Below are 15,652 nucleotides of genomic sequence, written 5' to 3' on the forward strand. Positions count from 1 at the left end.
AACAAATATTATTTGTTTTCAATTTTTTTTAATTGAATCTGCCGATGGGTCTGTTCTCCGAATACGAGTAAAATAAATATTTATTAAAAGTTTTAATATTAAAAGTAATTATTTATTTAATTATTTCAAATTGAAAAATAATTATTTATTTAATTTTTGAACGAATTTTTTTCGGACGATGAATGGGCGGAGGTGGCCGAGAAAAGGTGGCGGCAGCGGAGGGCGGTTTTCGGTTGAGTGGTTTGATTTAATTGGGTGGATTAGTGATTTAGGTATGATTTGGTTGAATGGATTATGTTGGATTTGGATGGGCAACTGACTTTAGATTTGGTTAGATTTGCTGGACGACGCATTTGGCGACGTCCCACGACGGCATTGGCGACGGATTTGTCCGTCGCAAAATGGCGATGTCCCACGACGGCATTGGCGACGGATTTGTCCGTCGCAAAATGGCGACGGACACATATCCGTCGCCAAAGGCCATCCCTTTGGCATAATTAGGTTTCGCAACAGACTAAATTCGTCGCGAAACCTAACAATTCCGTCGGGAAATTGGCACTTTCCGAACATAATTTTGTCGTTTTTCAGCTTTTAAATAAAATGTAAACCCTGTTAACTAAAAGCCAAATCAGATTTCAAATTTGTAAAATTTTCTAATTGTGATTCAATTCTTCCTCCATTTCAAGAAGATTTAGATGGAAGTCACCTTAATGTTGTCGTGAATGGCAAAACATTTAATTTGATGGTTCCTAATGAGCACGAGGAGGATATAAATGAAATTGAGATTATAGAAAAAGATGTTGAGTTAGAGACTTCATCGAAAGGAGAAGAGAAATAACATATTTATGATGATGATTAGTATTTATTTTGAACTAATTGTATTTATGTAATTGTTTTTGTTAATTTATTTTTCAATAAAGTAAAGTAATTATGTTCAATGGTTGAATATCATTGATTATTGTACAATGCAATATTTGTTAGTTATTTTCATGAAAACTAATTTTGTTAAATAATTAAATTCATTGATTATTATGTTTTTTATTATTTTTGATGCGTTAAGAAGCTATATGACACTATCAATGTCACTCTTTCAGTTAATTTTTTTTTACCTTAAATATAAATCGACTGCTAGAATCCCATGTGTTAGTAGTTAGAAATTTAATACCACCACATTATTAGTGCGGCTCTATGTGTGTTCCATAAGAGATTTAATATCTTAAAGTGTGAAAACTTGAACCCAAAACCTTCAACTCATGGCAGAGAGCTCCCACCACTAGGCCACACCATCTAATTTATCTCTTTCAGTTAAATGATTACATGTTTTTAATTGATTTCTCAAACATGTAAGGAGCATCTAATTCTATGGCAAGACATAGACGAGGAGGTGAACCTCCCAACCTTCCTATCCAGCTAGAGATTCTAGTAGGACAAACGATTTTTCCTATTTGAACTATCTTACGTGATGAGTATGTTTAAAGTTTTTAAAGTTTTATTGTATAGAAAATTAACCTCTTCATTTATAACTAGTTTTTTAAACATTTTTTATTGTTTTTACTTGCAGGAGCAAATTAGAGATTGATGCTAATAATGTGTTTAGGAACATTGACAATATTTTTAAAAAGAGATGGTAAGCACACGGATTTTAGTGAAAAATTTTAAGCAATGCGAAAAGGCGGTATTTTTTTTTGAGGAATTCGAGGTAAGTTACGTTTAATATTAGTAATGTATGTATTATACGTTAATTATTATAGACACCTGTTTTTTCGGACAGGTAAAAAGTGATAAGGGACTGAAGCGTCCAATGGTAATTTTCAGAGAAACTCGTCTGGATGACGAGCTTCTGATTTGCTTGTTTAAATTCAAGCTATTTAGAATAGTGCACAGTTGCAAACTTAAAGGATTGAAACGTAATTAACCGCCAATAGCCTATAAAAATTAAAGAAATTATGATCTAAGTCTAAAAAATTGGATCAATTATAATATCTTATAAGTTTATAGGCCAATTTGTAAGTTTGATGGGTTTAATGGACCATACTCAAACTCTTAAAGTCCTTAAAGCCTTTTTTGATACTTTCGGGCACTAAAATAACCTTTTAACCCCTTTTTGCATAGCATGAACAAATAAATACGAATTAAATTGTTTAATTATCTAAAAGAGACTTCTAAACTTACCCATCCACACACTTGCACACTCTCCATGCACCTCTAACACTACACACTCCTAATCTAACTTAGACTCTAGCTACCCCTAAAATGATTTGGCGTGATTTTATATCACTATCTTGACTTGAATTTTAGCGTAATTTTATATCTCTATTTTGGCACTATTTGTTTACATGACGAGGTTAATTACCATTTTTAGCAATTATACTCTATATTTTTTTGAAACATTAACAAAAACGTTAATTTTTTCTACAATTACAATAGAATGTATTAGTTCAAAATTATACTATCTTAATATTTTGAACTAAAAAACGATAAATTAATATTTCATGGCTATTCTATAATTATTTTATGAAATTGCCTATTATAACTATTATATTTTTTTTAGAGAAAATAACTTAGATGCCCCTGAGCTATACCATAATTAACAGTTTGATACCGCTTGTTTCAAAAGTCTACTTAATAGTCCTTCGGTTTTAATTTCGTTAACTGAGAGATCCTTCTGTCAATTTGAGGGAACAAATCGTTTAACGGATTGAAACTCAGGTACTAAATCATTTAACAGTGAAGGACCAAATCGTTTAATAAAATTAAAAGCGAGAGACCAAATTGTTCACAAAATTAAAGGTGGGGTACCAAATCGTTTGAAAATAAGTGTCAAAATTAATGGAGGGACCTAATAGTTAACAGAATTAAAAATGAAGGACCATTAAGTACACTTTTGAAATAAGGGATACCAAACTGTTAATTATGATATACTTCATGGACCTTAGCGTAATTTGCTTTTTTTTTTTTATTAAAACACATATTACTTATATGTAATTATTTGATAATATATGAAGTCATCAATAATTATTAAAATAAAAAATAACTTTATGGCAACATTTTACTTGAATATACTTGATAGTTTTTCTATAATTACTTTATTTTTGTTTATTTTATCTATTTTATCGTTAGATGAAAATGATTTCATCTAACGATATAAAATGGATAAAATAACTTTTAATTTATTAAATTTAATAAAGTAACTATAGACGTTTTGGCAGAATAATTTTATCTTGGCAGGAATTTTTGGCATTTCTTAATTGTGGCTTTTTGATGTTGATGGAGGAGCTGTTATTCACAGACTATCATCATTTCATGATATCAGAAATTTTTCTGCTAATGATAATAGAACATTTTGGGTGATTGCTTTTCTTAATACATTGTTATAATTTGGGTGATCTATTGGTGGTTAAAAAAAACTTTTTGGATTACTGTTTTTGCAGTATCATCATCTATTTTTAGATGGCTCACTCAATTTGTTGAGGAGTCATGTATTTTGTAATTATAACGATTTATCAATGAAGTTTAGCCTATGACAAAAAAAAAGATTAAGATTATTGTAAATAAAATATTTATTGTATTTGAAATATTTTTTTTACTCAAAACTCTAAAATTCTAATTTATTTACAAATTATATTTAATTAAAAATCATACAAACAGATCCTTAAAGTAATCAAATACAACCAACGAGGATTGGTTCAAGTGGTAAGCGATTTGATATCGCTTAAGCAAGATCTCAAATTCGAGCTTGTGAATGCAAAAAATCCCCGCTGGCAGACTCGCCCGTCATGTTAGGTGCGCGACGCGGGTCATATCCGTATTAGTCAGGGCGAAGCCTTATAAACCAGATGGGCAACCAAAAAACAATAAGTAATCAAATACAACCATTATAAAAGTTCCAATAAATTGTTTAAATTTTTGATCATGGTATTAAAATTTTAAAAGTTTTGCCAAATACAAACTCACTACATTAGAAAAATTATGTATTCTAATGAACAATTGTGAATAAACTTTGAAAAATGTTGGCGGGTAATATCATTTTGTGGAAGTTGTTCCCGCCATTTATTGATTTAATTACTTGATTTAGCTCATTATGCCGGTGAATAAATACAAAACTGCTTACCCAACCTTTAAGTAGACCAACTATATCTGACTCAGAATTTAATCCGATTCAACTCGCTTCTATGCCGAGTCGAACGCTTTTTCAACTGTGGCGTTTCAATCAACTGTAATTATGTACATGTTGTCTATATGCAGATGTACATGATACTGCCACTTGTTTGACTTTTTTGGATTGATTGGTTGAGATTATGCTAAATGGACCCATAATCACGAGTAGGAACCGTTAGATCATTACACTATTCACCACCCACATTTTAGTTAATTTAGTTAGGTTATACTTACAAATTTCGAAAAAAATCGGTTTATTCGATTCAGTTCAATTTTCGTTCAATTTGTTGAATTAACCAAACTAACATAAATAATCAAAATTTACAATTATTTCATTTTATTTTATATATACAATGTTATCTTTCTGTATTTTTTAGAAGTTTAACCTGTTTTTCTAATATTATATTCCCTCCGGTTCATAATATTTGTCGCATTTAGCTTTGGCACAAAAACTAAAAAACAATTAATATGTCTTAATTTGTAAACACTTTTACTAAATTAACTTTATATTGAAACTTGTTTACATTTATGACTACCATTTTCATTTGTTTATTGTATTTTTTCAATAAATTAATGGAGGGCAAACATGAAAAAATAGCAATTAATACTCTCTTGATATTCTAACATGACAAATATTATGGATCAAATTTTTTTATCAAATGCGACAAATATTATGGACCGGAGGAAGTAATATAAATGATACGTATAATTATATACATATATTATTAACAAATTTATTTATTCTACTAAACTGAACCAAATATATTATTTTAGTTGTGTATCTATTCTAATTATTGAATGCTTAAGAAAAAGATAAATTTAATTTAGTCAGTTTGGTGATTGAACTATTGATGCACGCTTCTAGTTGCATTATATACTATTATACGTATTTTTTAGAGGCTTAGACAAACAATATTTAAATAAAAATATTGCTTTAATATTTATAGTTCTTTAATTGATTTTTTTTTGTTTATTAAACATAAGGTTTATTTTTATATCTAATTTAATTTAATTAATATTCCTTTAGTTATCATAAATAATTTGAAAATATATGTTTCAATCGTTACTCAATTTTGTCTTTAAAATGAAATATTTTATTATCTAAAAGAGTTAAAAAATCCACAATAAAATTCGGGGAGAATAATTAAATACATATTTATACAAGTATCAATAAATTATTATTTTAATTCTATAACTAAAAACAAACAAAAATCCATTTGGTTTTTTAAAACAATAACAATATGATTACGTAAAGGTCAAAAGTGGGTTTACTATAAGCTACATGAGATTGACTCCACCTTATAACAAACTCTTTAAACTCTCAAACCGACCTCACCGAGTCAAAAAAGCTGAGTTACACGAGTCAACAAGGGTAAACAAACGGGATTATAATTTTTTTTTTAAAGTTAAAAAAAGAAGTGGGCAATTGCAGTTTGTTTATCTCTCTAGCATTACTATTAGGGCTCTCTCTCTCTCTCTCGATAACACTAACCTAATCATCAAATCCCTAAATTTTTCCCCTTCAATGTCGCTCGTTAAACCCTAATTCAAAGGTACTTTTGAACTCTTTATCTGTAGAATCGTCGATTTTCGCAAATAAATTCGATTACAGACAATGAAAATAATCGGTTTACTGTATTTTATGCTGCACAATTTAATGTATTGATTGATTGATTGTTTGTTTGTTTACTGATATATTATTTGTTGTTGTTTTTTCTGTTTTTATTGGGATCTGCAGGTTTACATGGATCTGTGACCTGTCTAGGGTTCTGTTTTGAGTGAGTGTTTTTGTTTTCCTTCGAAATTAGGGTTTGATCTGATTCGAATTTGGATTTTTGGTATTATTAAAAAAATGGAGCCTACTGATGTTAAAAAGAGGGGTAGAGGTAGACCGAGGAAGCGAAGGCGAGAAGAAGAGGAAGTTGATAATAATGTGAAAGTTGAATTTTCTATTAAAAAGCAAGCTTTAGAGATGAGATGGAGGCCACTTGTGGGTAGATATGTGTTGAAAGAGTTTGATGATAATGGTGTATTTTTAGGGAAAATAGTTAGTTATGATAGCGGGTTATATAGGGTAGACTATGAAGACGGTGATTGCGAGGATTTAGAGAGTGGTGAGTTGCGTCAGATAGTCTTGAATGATGACTATTTCGATGACGATTTAAATGTAAGGAAGAATAAATTAGATCAATTAGTGTTAGAAAAAAGTTCACTAAAGAAGAATAAGGAAAAAACAACTCATTCAAAAAAAGGGGCTGATACAACCGAAAGATCAGCTTTGACTGTGAATGACGGGATACAAGTTGACGGTGATGCGGATTCCTCTAGTGATTCATGTGAGTATGCACACGATGGGGATTTGGAACCAGAGATAGAGGTCCCAATTATCCCGCCCCCACAATTGCCTCCATCATCGGGGAATATTGGTCTGCCAGAGGAGTGTGTATCACATCTTCTCTCAGTATATGGATTCCTGAGGTCATTTAATTTCCGACTATTCTTGAGTCCATTTACATTAGATGATTTAGTTGGGGCAATTAATTGTTGTGTTCAGAACACGCTGTTGGATGCCATTCATGTTGCTTTAATGCGTGCATTAAGCCATCACCTTGAGATGCTCACTTCAGATGGTTCAGAAAATGCATCAGAATGTTTGAGGTAATGAAGATTCTTTTTGTGTTTTCTCTGTACTTCTTTGTCCTTCTTTATGGTTCTGCTTGACTATTTATCATTAAATATTTAGAATAATGTGTTTTTTTGTGTGTAGGTGCCTTGATTGGAGCTTGCTTGATTCACTTACCTGGCCTGTTTTCTTGGTTCCTTACTTTATAATAATGGGACATACAAAAAGACTTGAGTGGAAAGATTTTCATGATGATATTTTGAAGAGGGGATACTTCTCTTCATCAGTGAGTAGGAAGTTGATGATACTGCAAGTTCTGTGTGACGATGTCTTGGATTTTGTGGAGATAAGAGAGGAAATTGATGTGCGGGAACACTCAGAAGTTGGCTTAGACCTTGATGCAGTTGGTATCAATCTTCCTGAAAATGGACCTAGAAGGGTGCATCCTAGATATTCCAAGACTTCAGCATGCAAGGAGAGGGAGGCTATGGAGACCATCACTGAAAATGAAGGAACTAAATCTTATTTTAGCTCAAAATATAAGGGCTTGGAAGGAGATGTTTCTCATGTTGATTATGACCGAAACAGTGATGAATGCCGTCTTTGTGGTATGGATGGTTTTTTGCTTTGTTGTGATGGTTGCCCATCAGCATATCATCCCAGATGTATTGGTGTTGTCAAGTTGAATATACCCGATGGTACTTGGTATTGTCCAGAGTGCACTATTAACAAGTTGGGACCTACTATAGTTGCGGGAACCTCACTCAGAGGAGCAGAAATATTTGGCGTTGACACATATGAGCAAGTCTTCTTGGGTACTTGCAATCACTTACTGGTGTATGTTTAAGTCTTTTCTTTTCTTTTAAATTATTTTTTTATGTTGTTTTGTTGAACATAGAATTTGATAATTATTTTCTAATTCATTATGGATTATGAATTTTATGAAACCTGCCTTATAGTTGAAGCTGCTCCTGTTGTTTCTCTTCATGCTACTGTTATTGTCTCTCATCTCTCTGAATGCATTTACTTCTGCAGCTGCCTATTGATATTCTGTCATTCTCACCTTTTCCTTTTTTTTTCTATCTATTCCCAGGCTCAGAGCTTCTGCTAGCGCAGATCCATGTCTGAGATACTACAGTCAAAAGGACATTTCAAAGGTCCTGCAAGTGCTGAGCTCCTCGGTTCAGCATAGATCCTCATACATGGAGATATGTAAAGCAATTGCAGATTACTGGAAAATTCCACCAAGTACATTTTCTCCTTCTGATACGCTAGAAAGAGTTCTGCCTATAGCCAACATAAAGGAAGATGAAAAATCTTTGTCTGTTTCAGTTCCATTTATCTGCAAGGCACGCCTAATGGCTACATGTACTGGAGATGCTGAGAATTCCATTAGTTTGAATACCAGTAGTGTGCATAATGTTGCAGTTTCACGTCTTAACGCCCCGGTCGTTGCAACAATTCAAGCTGACCCTCATGCCATGTTAAGCAATGGTGATTTGACAAGCAAAGAAAATCCCGATCTCATGATTAAGAAATCCTCGGAGCAAATAAAGGTTGAGTCTACTGGATCAACAGACCAGCAAGTTGATCCATTTGATGTAGCCAATGACAGCTTTTCCGATAGATCAATTTTAACAACTACCTGCACCTCAGCCACCAGCGATGGAAGTCACATTGGGCATTCTAATGCTTCTTCTATACAAGTGTTCACACCTTTTCAAGGCAAGGATGATAATAATTTAGGGTTTGGAATGATCGAGAGAAACTTTTCAGACAATGTTGCGTATGTGGGAACTTATTTTAAGCCTTATGCCTACATAAATTACTATATGCATGGGAGGTATGCAGCATCAGCTGCTGCCAAATTTGCTGTTCTTTCATCTGAGGAAAGTCGGGAGGTTGTTAAAGCAGCCAATGGTAGGATAGTCAGTTCTGACATTTTATTACAATCAAAAGCTTTTTCAGCAGCAGCATCTCGTTTTTTCTGGCCAAGTTCCGAAAAGAAGCTTATAGAGGTGCCAAGGGAGAGGTGTGGCTGGTGTCATTCCTGTAAGACTGCTTCCAATAGTAAAAGGGGATGTATGTTAAATGCAGCAGCCTTGACAGCTACTAAAGGTGCCATGAAAGTCCTCAACAGCCTTCGTCCTGTAATGAGTGGAGAGGGCAGTCTTCCGAGCATTTCAACTTACATTTTGTACTTGGGAGAGATTTTATGTGGACTTACTGTAGGTCCCTTTGTCAGTTTGAGTTATAAAGGGGAGTGGCGTAAGCGAGTAGAAGATGCTTCAACTCTCAGTGCAATTGTAGGGCTCTTGCTTGAAGTAAGTTTACTGGCTTCATGCATGCTTATCACTTTATCATGCTGTGCTTTATGCTCTAGGTGATATTTGGTTTAGCCTCCATTGAATTTTTTAGCTAGTAATACTTTACAAAAGCATTATGTGAATGGCTTGACTTTGGGTATTAAGAGGTCTTTATATGTTTTATTGAAGTGCCAAGATAGCCTTTTAATTATAGGAGCTAGATTTAAACAATGACTATAAACTTTCAGCTAAAAAAATTCGAAATAAGCAATGACTATAAACTTTTAGCTAAAAAAGCTTGAAATAAGCAACGGCTATAATCATTTCATACCATTTTCCTATATCTTTACATTTCCTGTTGTACCTATATATGTTTACATTTGATCATTTTTAACTTTGTGTCACATGATTTGTCAAGCAGCATCTTGTGATTATGTAGTACACCCAATTTTTGTATCTTAAGGTGTCTTAGCATGAAGAATATTTTGTATTTGGATGCATTTTATATTATTGCATCTGGGGTGATTTCTTCAGTAAATTTTTCATAGATGGCCTTCTTAGATGTGAGATAGCTCTTTTTAACGTCAGAAATGAAATGTCATTTTCTTTTGTTTATGTGCTGTGGAACTGTTAGTTGAAATCCTTCACTTTGTAATTGTATCCTGAATTTTTGTTTTTATTATAGATAATTTTGAATGAAGATACTTTATAGATTGCGATAAGATACTAAATTGCAAAGCACAAGAATGTTATGGTATTATCTTTATGTCTAGTAGTTAGTTAATATGTCTGCATCGTGTTGCATTTGGTCTCTGCATGTTGATGTTAACGGTGAGTATATCCATAGCTAGAGGAAAGCATCCATAGTATTGCTCTTTCGGTGGACTGGACAAAAGCAATGGATATTTTTCCAGCTGATTCCCTTATGATTCAAAGTGCTGCAAGCATTGTTGGTACTACTCAAAGACGTGGGCCTGGTGGGAAGCGACATAAGAAACATTCTGGTGTGCCTGACATTGTATCGAAGGGTTGTGGTAAGAAAAGTTTTGTCTGGTGGCGAGGGGGGAAGCTGTTGAAGCATGTATTTAACCAAGCAATTTTGCCTCAGTTAGTGGTTAAAAGGGAGGCTCGGAAAGGTAATAATTTAACTGGAACAGTAGAAACCTACTTATTTTTCCTTATGTACTTCACCAAAAGTCATGACTAAAACATTAATGCTAATAAAGGTATAAAATTATGGGGGAAGGGAATTTCAATTTTATGCGTTTATCTTGTCAGGTGGTTTGAGGAAGATATCTGGCATCTATTATGTTGATGATCCTGAACTTCCTAAATTAAGCCGGCGGATGGTATGGCGAGCTGCAGTTGAGGGGAGTAAGAATGTATCACAGCTAGCTCTTCAGGTTTGTTTTGATTTTTTATAGTTGCTGCCTCATTAGCACATTAAAGAACTTCGCAATCAACTTATATAGTGATGCTTTGAGTTTGACCCTGAATTCTGCATCAGGTTAGATACCTAGACATTCATGTGAGATGGAGCGATCTTGTCCGCCCCGAGCAGAATCACCAAGAGGGAAAAGCTCCCGAGACAGAAGCCTCTGTTTTCAGAAATGCAATCATCTGCAATAAGAAAATTGATGGAAACAAGAGCAGTTATTGTGTTGCTTTTGGGAATCAAAAACATCTCCCTTCACGAGTAATGAAGAATGTAATTGAAATGGAGCAGATTGCAGATGAAAAAGAGAGATACTGGTTTTCTGAAACATATGTTCCTTTATATTTGATCAAAGAGTATGAAGAAAAGGTTGACAATGTGGCTTCACCGCCAGTTAAGAATCCTTCGAATGGACTCTCTGAGTTGCAGAGGAAGCAATTAAAAGATTCCCGCAGGGATATATTTTTATATCTTACATCTAAAAGAGACAAGTTAGAAAAATGTTCATGTGCATCATGCCAGCACGATGTTTTAATGAGGTACTCATTTGTTGTTGCTTTATCATCTTTTTATTTTGTTTGTTGTCCTAACTTATTAAATGCTTATTCTTCTCCCTTTTTTGGTGCACACTTCAGGAATACTGTCAAGTGTAGTACTTGCCAAGGTATGATGTCTTGAAGCTTACATATTTAACTTTTTTTTAGATTTAATGTGTTCTGCAGCATAGTTATTAAAGGCGCGCCTCAGGCGAGAGGCGACTCAGGCGATGGCCGAGTCGCCTCAACTGACCAAAGGCAGGCGATGTCACAAAGGCGCGCGCCTCTGTGACTTCAGGCATTTTTTTCTTTTTCTTTTTTAAATTAAAACCTCTGTTACCCAGATGAAAAAGAAAATGAAGGAAGAAGAAGAAGACATGACTGACGTGCGGCTGCTGTGTCTAGGGTTTGGAGAATTAGAATAGGTTAGGGAAAGAGAATAGAGGTTCCCCTAATGTTTTATTGGGCCTCCTTTAACCAGCCCAAGACCTATATTATACATTGAAAGGCTTTAATCTATAATAAATGAGTTTTTTTTTTAACATCAGTAATGGTTAAGTTTTCAAATGACTTCTTTTTTTTAGCAAAAAAAGCTAATTTAGCTTTCGAAATGTAAATTAAAAATATATTTAAGTTCATAAAATAAAATTTAAACTATTAAACTATTAAATTAGTAAATAGAAAATAAAAATCATATAAATCAGTTGATTAGTAAAGGTATATATTTTATTTTTTTTAATTGGTCGCCTTTTTTCCAAAAGGCTTTCGCCTCGCCCCACGCCTTGCGCCTAAGGCTTTTGGACCCCTGTCGCCTCGGGTCGCCTTTCTCCTTTAATAACTATGTTCTGCAGTCTCTCTAAATATTAAAAGAACCTTTTTTCTTACTCAAAGACATGGTGTTTCTGTGATTTGGTATCCACAATCCTTGTGATATCCTACGGTTAATTTTTCTTGTTTAGAACTACTCAAAATGAGGAATCTTCATTTATCCCCTTTTCCTTTTATTTGATAAAATGGGGCAATTCCTTATCGCGGCTGGTCCATCTATCGTAAGTTAAAAGGACTAGAAAGTTAGAAGACCAATAATGCTTATTAAGGAAAGGAATGATTTTTTAGCCAGAAATCTTGAGCATTTAAGATGAGCTTTTATCTGTGTGTGTAACTTGTATGTCTATGTGCACATGTTTGCCTCCGTTGCTCGGGTCCTGACTTTTAAGATACTCATAGTGACATTGTAGGACCAAAAGATACTTCCAGTTAGAAGCTCTGCCTTAGGTATATGGAGTCCAGCAAATTTAAATGCGACAGATGAAGAGAAAATAAGTCTAGATTTTGCTAAATGCTTAGGGGCTTTGAATGTCGCAAATGAAGAGAAAATAAGTCAAGATTTTGCTAAATGCTTAGGGGCTTTGAATATTTTCTATAAATCTATATATTCTGCTCTCCAGGCAACGAAACGATTTTTTTAATGTTGTTGAATAAACCGCTATTCTGTCAAAAATAATTCACAAACTGCAAATATGTCATCCCTACCCTGAGAACTGTAGGGACCTATTGTTAAAGCATTTTATTATTTTCTTTGCTCTGGAATGGTTTTGCTAATTATACTTTATGCTGTCTGGTTATGTATGTTTGCAATAATAGGCTTCGTTTTGTGCCATTTTATACCAGGTTATTGCCACAAGGATTGTATCATAAGTTCAACGAGCAATAGAAATGCAAAAACAGATTTGAAGACGTGTAAGCGGTGCTATAATCCCAAAGCTGGTGTCTATGGCAATGGTAATGAACTTCCAGTTACTCCATTGCCTCTGCAAGGAAAAGAATCACATGATGTATCGACAACCATCAAAGCCAAAACCATTAAATTTCGCTTAAAGCCCAAAGTTGTTTCCTCTGAAAATGGTAATGAAACTCCAACTGCTCCTTTGCTAGGGCAAGGGCAAGGGCCTTGTCATACATTGACAGCAACAAAAGGCACAAAGGTTAAACTTCGTAATCAGGTACCGTCAATCAGAACCCAAAATAGCGAGGCTGAGGTGAAACAAGATACCTCAACTTCTTGCTCTGAAACAAAAACGAAAAATAAAATATGCAGTTGGGGTGTCATATGGAAGAAAAAAAGCACCGACTGTGGTATTGATTTCAGGAGTAAGAATATTATTTTTTCTGGAAGTGCAGCGGTCTTGAACATTATTTGTAAACTTTGCAAAAAGGGCTATGATCGTAACTTGATGTATATCCACTGCGAAACTTGCAACGGTAAGCTGTCTTAATACAATAGGTCCTATTTAAAAAAAGAACATCTTTATTTTTAGGGTTGATCTCATATAGACTCGCAATATTTTGTATTTAATCATGTTCTATAGTAGTTGGCAAATATTTACTCCAACTCCCATTTCTCGGCAATCCCATACACCAATTGAAAATCTAATGAAAATTGATGACGTGGAAGCTGAATTTTTAAAACGCACTGTTTTGATGTGATGATGTGGCCAACTCCGGCTTCCACATCATCTATGTTCACGAAATATTCAATCGGTATATCGATTTGCCAATTAATGGTAGTTGGTGTATATGTTTACCAATTTTTATAAATGCGATTAAATTGTAAAACCATTGTGAATTTATACATCATTAACCCTTAGTTTTAGTCTTCTGAACTGTTTATTTTTGGCTTCATGCAGGTTGGTTTCATACTGAAGCAGTGGAAATTGACGAATCAAAGATTCCGGATGTGATCGGCTTCAAGTGCTGTAAATGTCGTAGAATAAGATCACCCAAGTGTCCTTACGATGACAACTGTGAAAGTGAGAAGGCAGCGGGCCATAGACGGTGTGAGAGGATGTCCAAAAAACGAAATACGGGATTGAAGTCTGAATACGGAGCGGTTGCTGAATTTAAAGAGAGTAAACCCACTACCCCAATGTTTAGCAAAGAACAACAGGTCATACCAGACGATGATCCTCTACTTTTATCACTTCCAAAAGTTGAGCAAATTACAGATGATAATACTTCCTCAATGGAGCTTGAATGGCATGGTGCCGGACAGGGCCCACAGAAGCTTCCGGTCAGAAGGCATTCAAAACCTCAAGGTACTGTGGAGAATGATAGTTTTTCTAACATATTTGTCTCTAAAGAGGAGCTATTACCTGTGAAGCTACCAGTCAGAAGGCACTTAAAGCCTCAGGTGACCATAGACGATCTGCTTGACGACAGTGAGTATTTTAAATCACCCGTGCCCACTAACGGAAATAACAGCTTGTATCTTAAAGAGGAGCCATCTTGTGTGGAGTGGCCTCGAAAACTTCCGGTCAGAAGGTATTCAGATCCTCAAGAGACTACTGAAGGTATGCTTGAGAAAAGCTGTCAGTCCAAATCATCCATGTCTGTTGATAGAAATGACATCATAGTCCCTACAGAGGAGCCGTTCTGTGCGGAGTGGGATGTTTCTGCTGATGGCCTTGGAGGTGGGACCCTCATGGATTATGAGCAGACCTTTGAGGATATGGAGTTTGAACCGCAGACCTACTTCTCATTTGGGGAGTTGCTTGAATCCGATGAGGGTGTACAGTTGGACGGGTTTGATGGTTCAGCAAATGTTTTGATGGTTTCTGATTATCCATCCTGTGCAGTTTCACTGGAGGGGTTTTCCGAATTCGTTTCCAGCGATCCATTAGTATCAACCTCTGCTTCAGAAGCAAGGATTAATACAAAGCATTGCAAGATGTGTTCACACTCTGAACCAGTCCCTGACCTGACATGTAAAATCTGTAATATAGTCATACACAGTCACTGTTCTCCATGGGTCGAGTCGTCATCTGCAGAAGGAAACTGGACATGCGGTAAATGCTTAAGGGAGGAGGTAGCCAAGTAGAACCAGTTTACAATTCCGGGCTATTTTTGCACTTATCGTCAGTCAGCTGTGTGTAAACTAAACCATATCAAGGTTTGTGCATTATTTCAGAGGGCCGTGTGATACATCAGTTTCATAATCTGATAAGAGAGCTCTTATAGAATCCAATTTTCTGATACCCATTTTTTTTTTCAATTCTTGGGTTTGTTCAGATCATTTGGTCTTTTATTATGGGAGTAATGGGTAATGTCAAGTGGCGTTTCATTTTTGTGAAATGGGAGAGCTGGCTCACAGCCCCTCAGATATTTCACGTTTGATGGGGCAAGTAGCTGCGTCGCTTATCAAAAAACTACGATGATTCTGTATATAGATTTTAGCTCCAATTTTTTGATACAGTTAAATTAAATCTTCTTGTATTACTTTATTGAAATTTGCATACTGCAAATGTGTCAAAATTGCTTTAGACTCCTTTAGCAATGCTTGGGCCTTTAGAACTTTGTTTAATACTTCAAAAGTCTTTTAAAATGCCTAATTTAACTCGACTATTCTCTCTGAATTGGATAATTGTGTCTTTTTGAATCATTTTTAAATACTAATCCGTATTATAAAATCATAAATAATTTGATTCTGTCTTGACTTTCGATCTGTATTTGTCAATTTTAATGATGTGTGGCAATGCCAACTACAGTTCTATATGAATACTTAAAATTGTTATAACGTCGTGTGGCAAAAATTAGG

General features: G+C 34.6%; 1 protein-coding gene across 2 annotated transcripts; it reads left to right on the forward strand.

Moving 5' to 3' along the window:
* Positions 1-5,571: 5,571 nt before the first annotated feature.
* On the forward strand, positions 5,572-15,391 carry LOC126665483 (DDT domain-containing protein PTM-like). Of its 2 annotated transcripts, XR_007637647.2 has the most exons (11): positions 5,572-5,711; positions 5,897-6,816; positions 6,926-7,618; positions 7,875-9,105; positions 9,935-10,223; positions 10,366-10,490; positions 10,595-11,061; positions 11,158-11,186; positions 12,730-13,320; positions 13,746-15,007; positions 15,127-15,391. XR_007637647.2 is itself a non-coding variant. In XM_050358299.2 (10 exons), the coding sequence occupies exons 2-10, from the start codon at positions 6,011-6,013 to the stop codon at positions 14,933-14,935; spliced, it is 5,421 nt and encodes a 1,806-aa protein (XP_050214256.1). In that variant the 5' UTR covers positions 5,572-5,711; positions 5,897-6,010; the 3' UTR covers positions 14,936-15,391. The 2 variants fall into 2 exon arrangements, 1 of the variants encoding a protein (XP_050214256.1); XM_050358299.2 differs by having other exon boundaries at positions 13,746-15,391.
* Positions 15,392-15,652: the final 261 nt, after the last annotated feature.

Source organism: Mercurialis annua, linkage group LG1-X, assembly GCF_937616625.2.
Source record: "Mercurialis annua linkage group LG1-X, ddMerAnnu1.2, whole genome shotgun sequence".
Lineage (NCBI taxonomy): Eukaryota > Viridiplantae > Streptophyta > Magnoliopsida > Malpighiales > Euphorbiaceae > Mercurialis > Mercurialis annua.

Coding starts and splice junctions, on each gene's coding strand:
- LOC126665483 (XM_050358299.2), top strand. CDS start 6,011: ATGGAGCCTACTGATGTTAAAAAGAGGGGTAGAGGTAGACCGAGGAAG. Junction 7,619..7,874: donor ACTTGCAATCACTTACTGGT/GTATGTTTAAGT, acceptor ATCTATTCCCAG/GCTCAGAGCTTCTGCTAGCG. Junction 10,491..10,594: donor TATCACAGCTAGCTCTTCAG/GTTTGTTTTGAT, acceptor ATTCTGCATCAG/GTTAGATACCTAGACATTCA.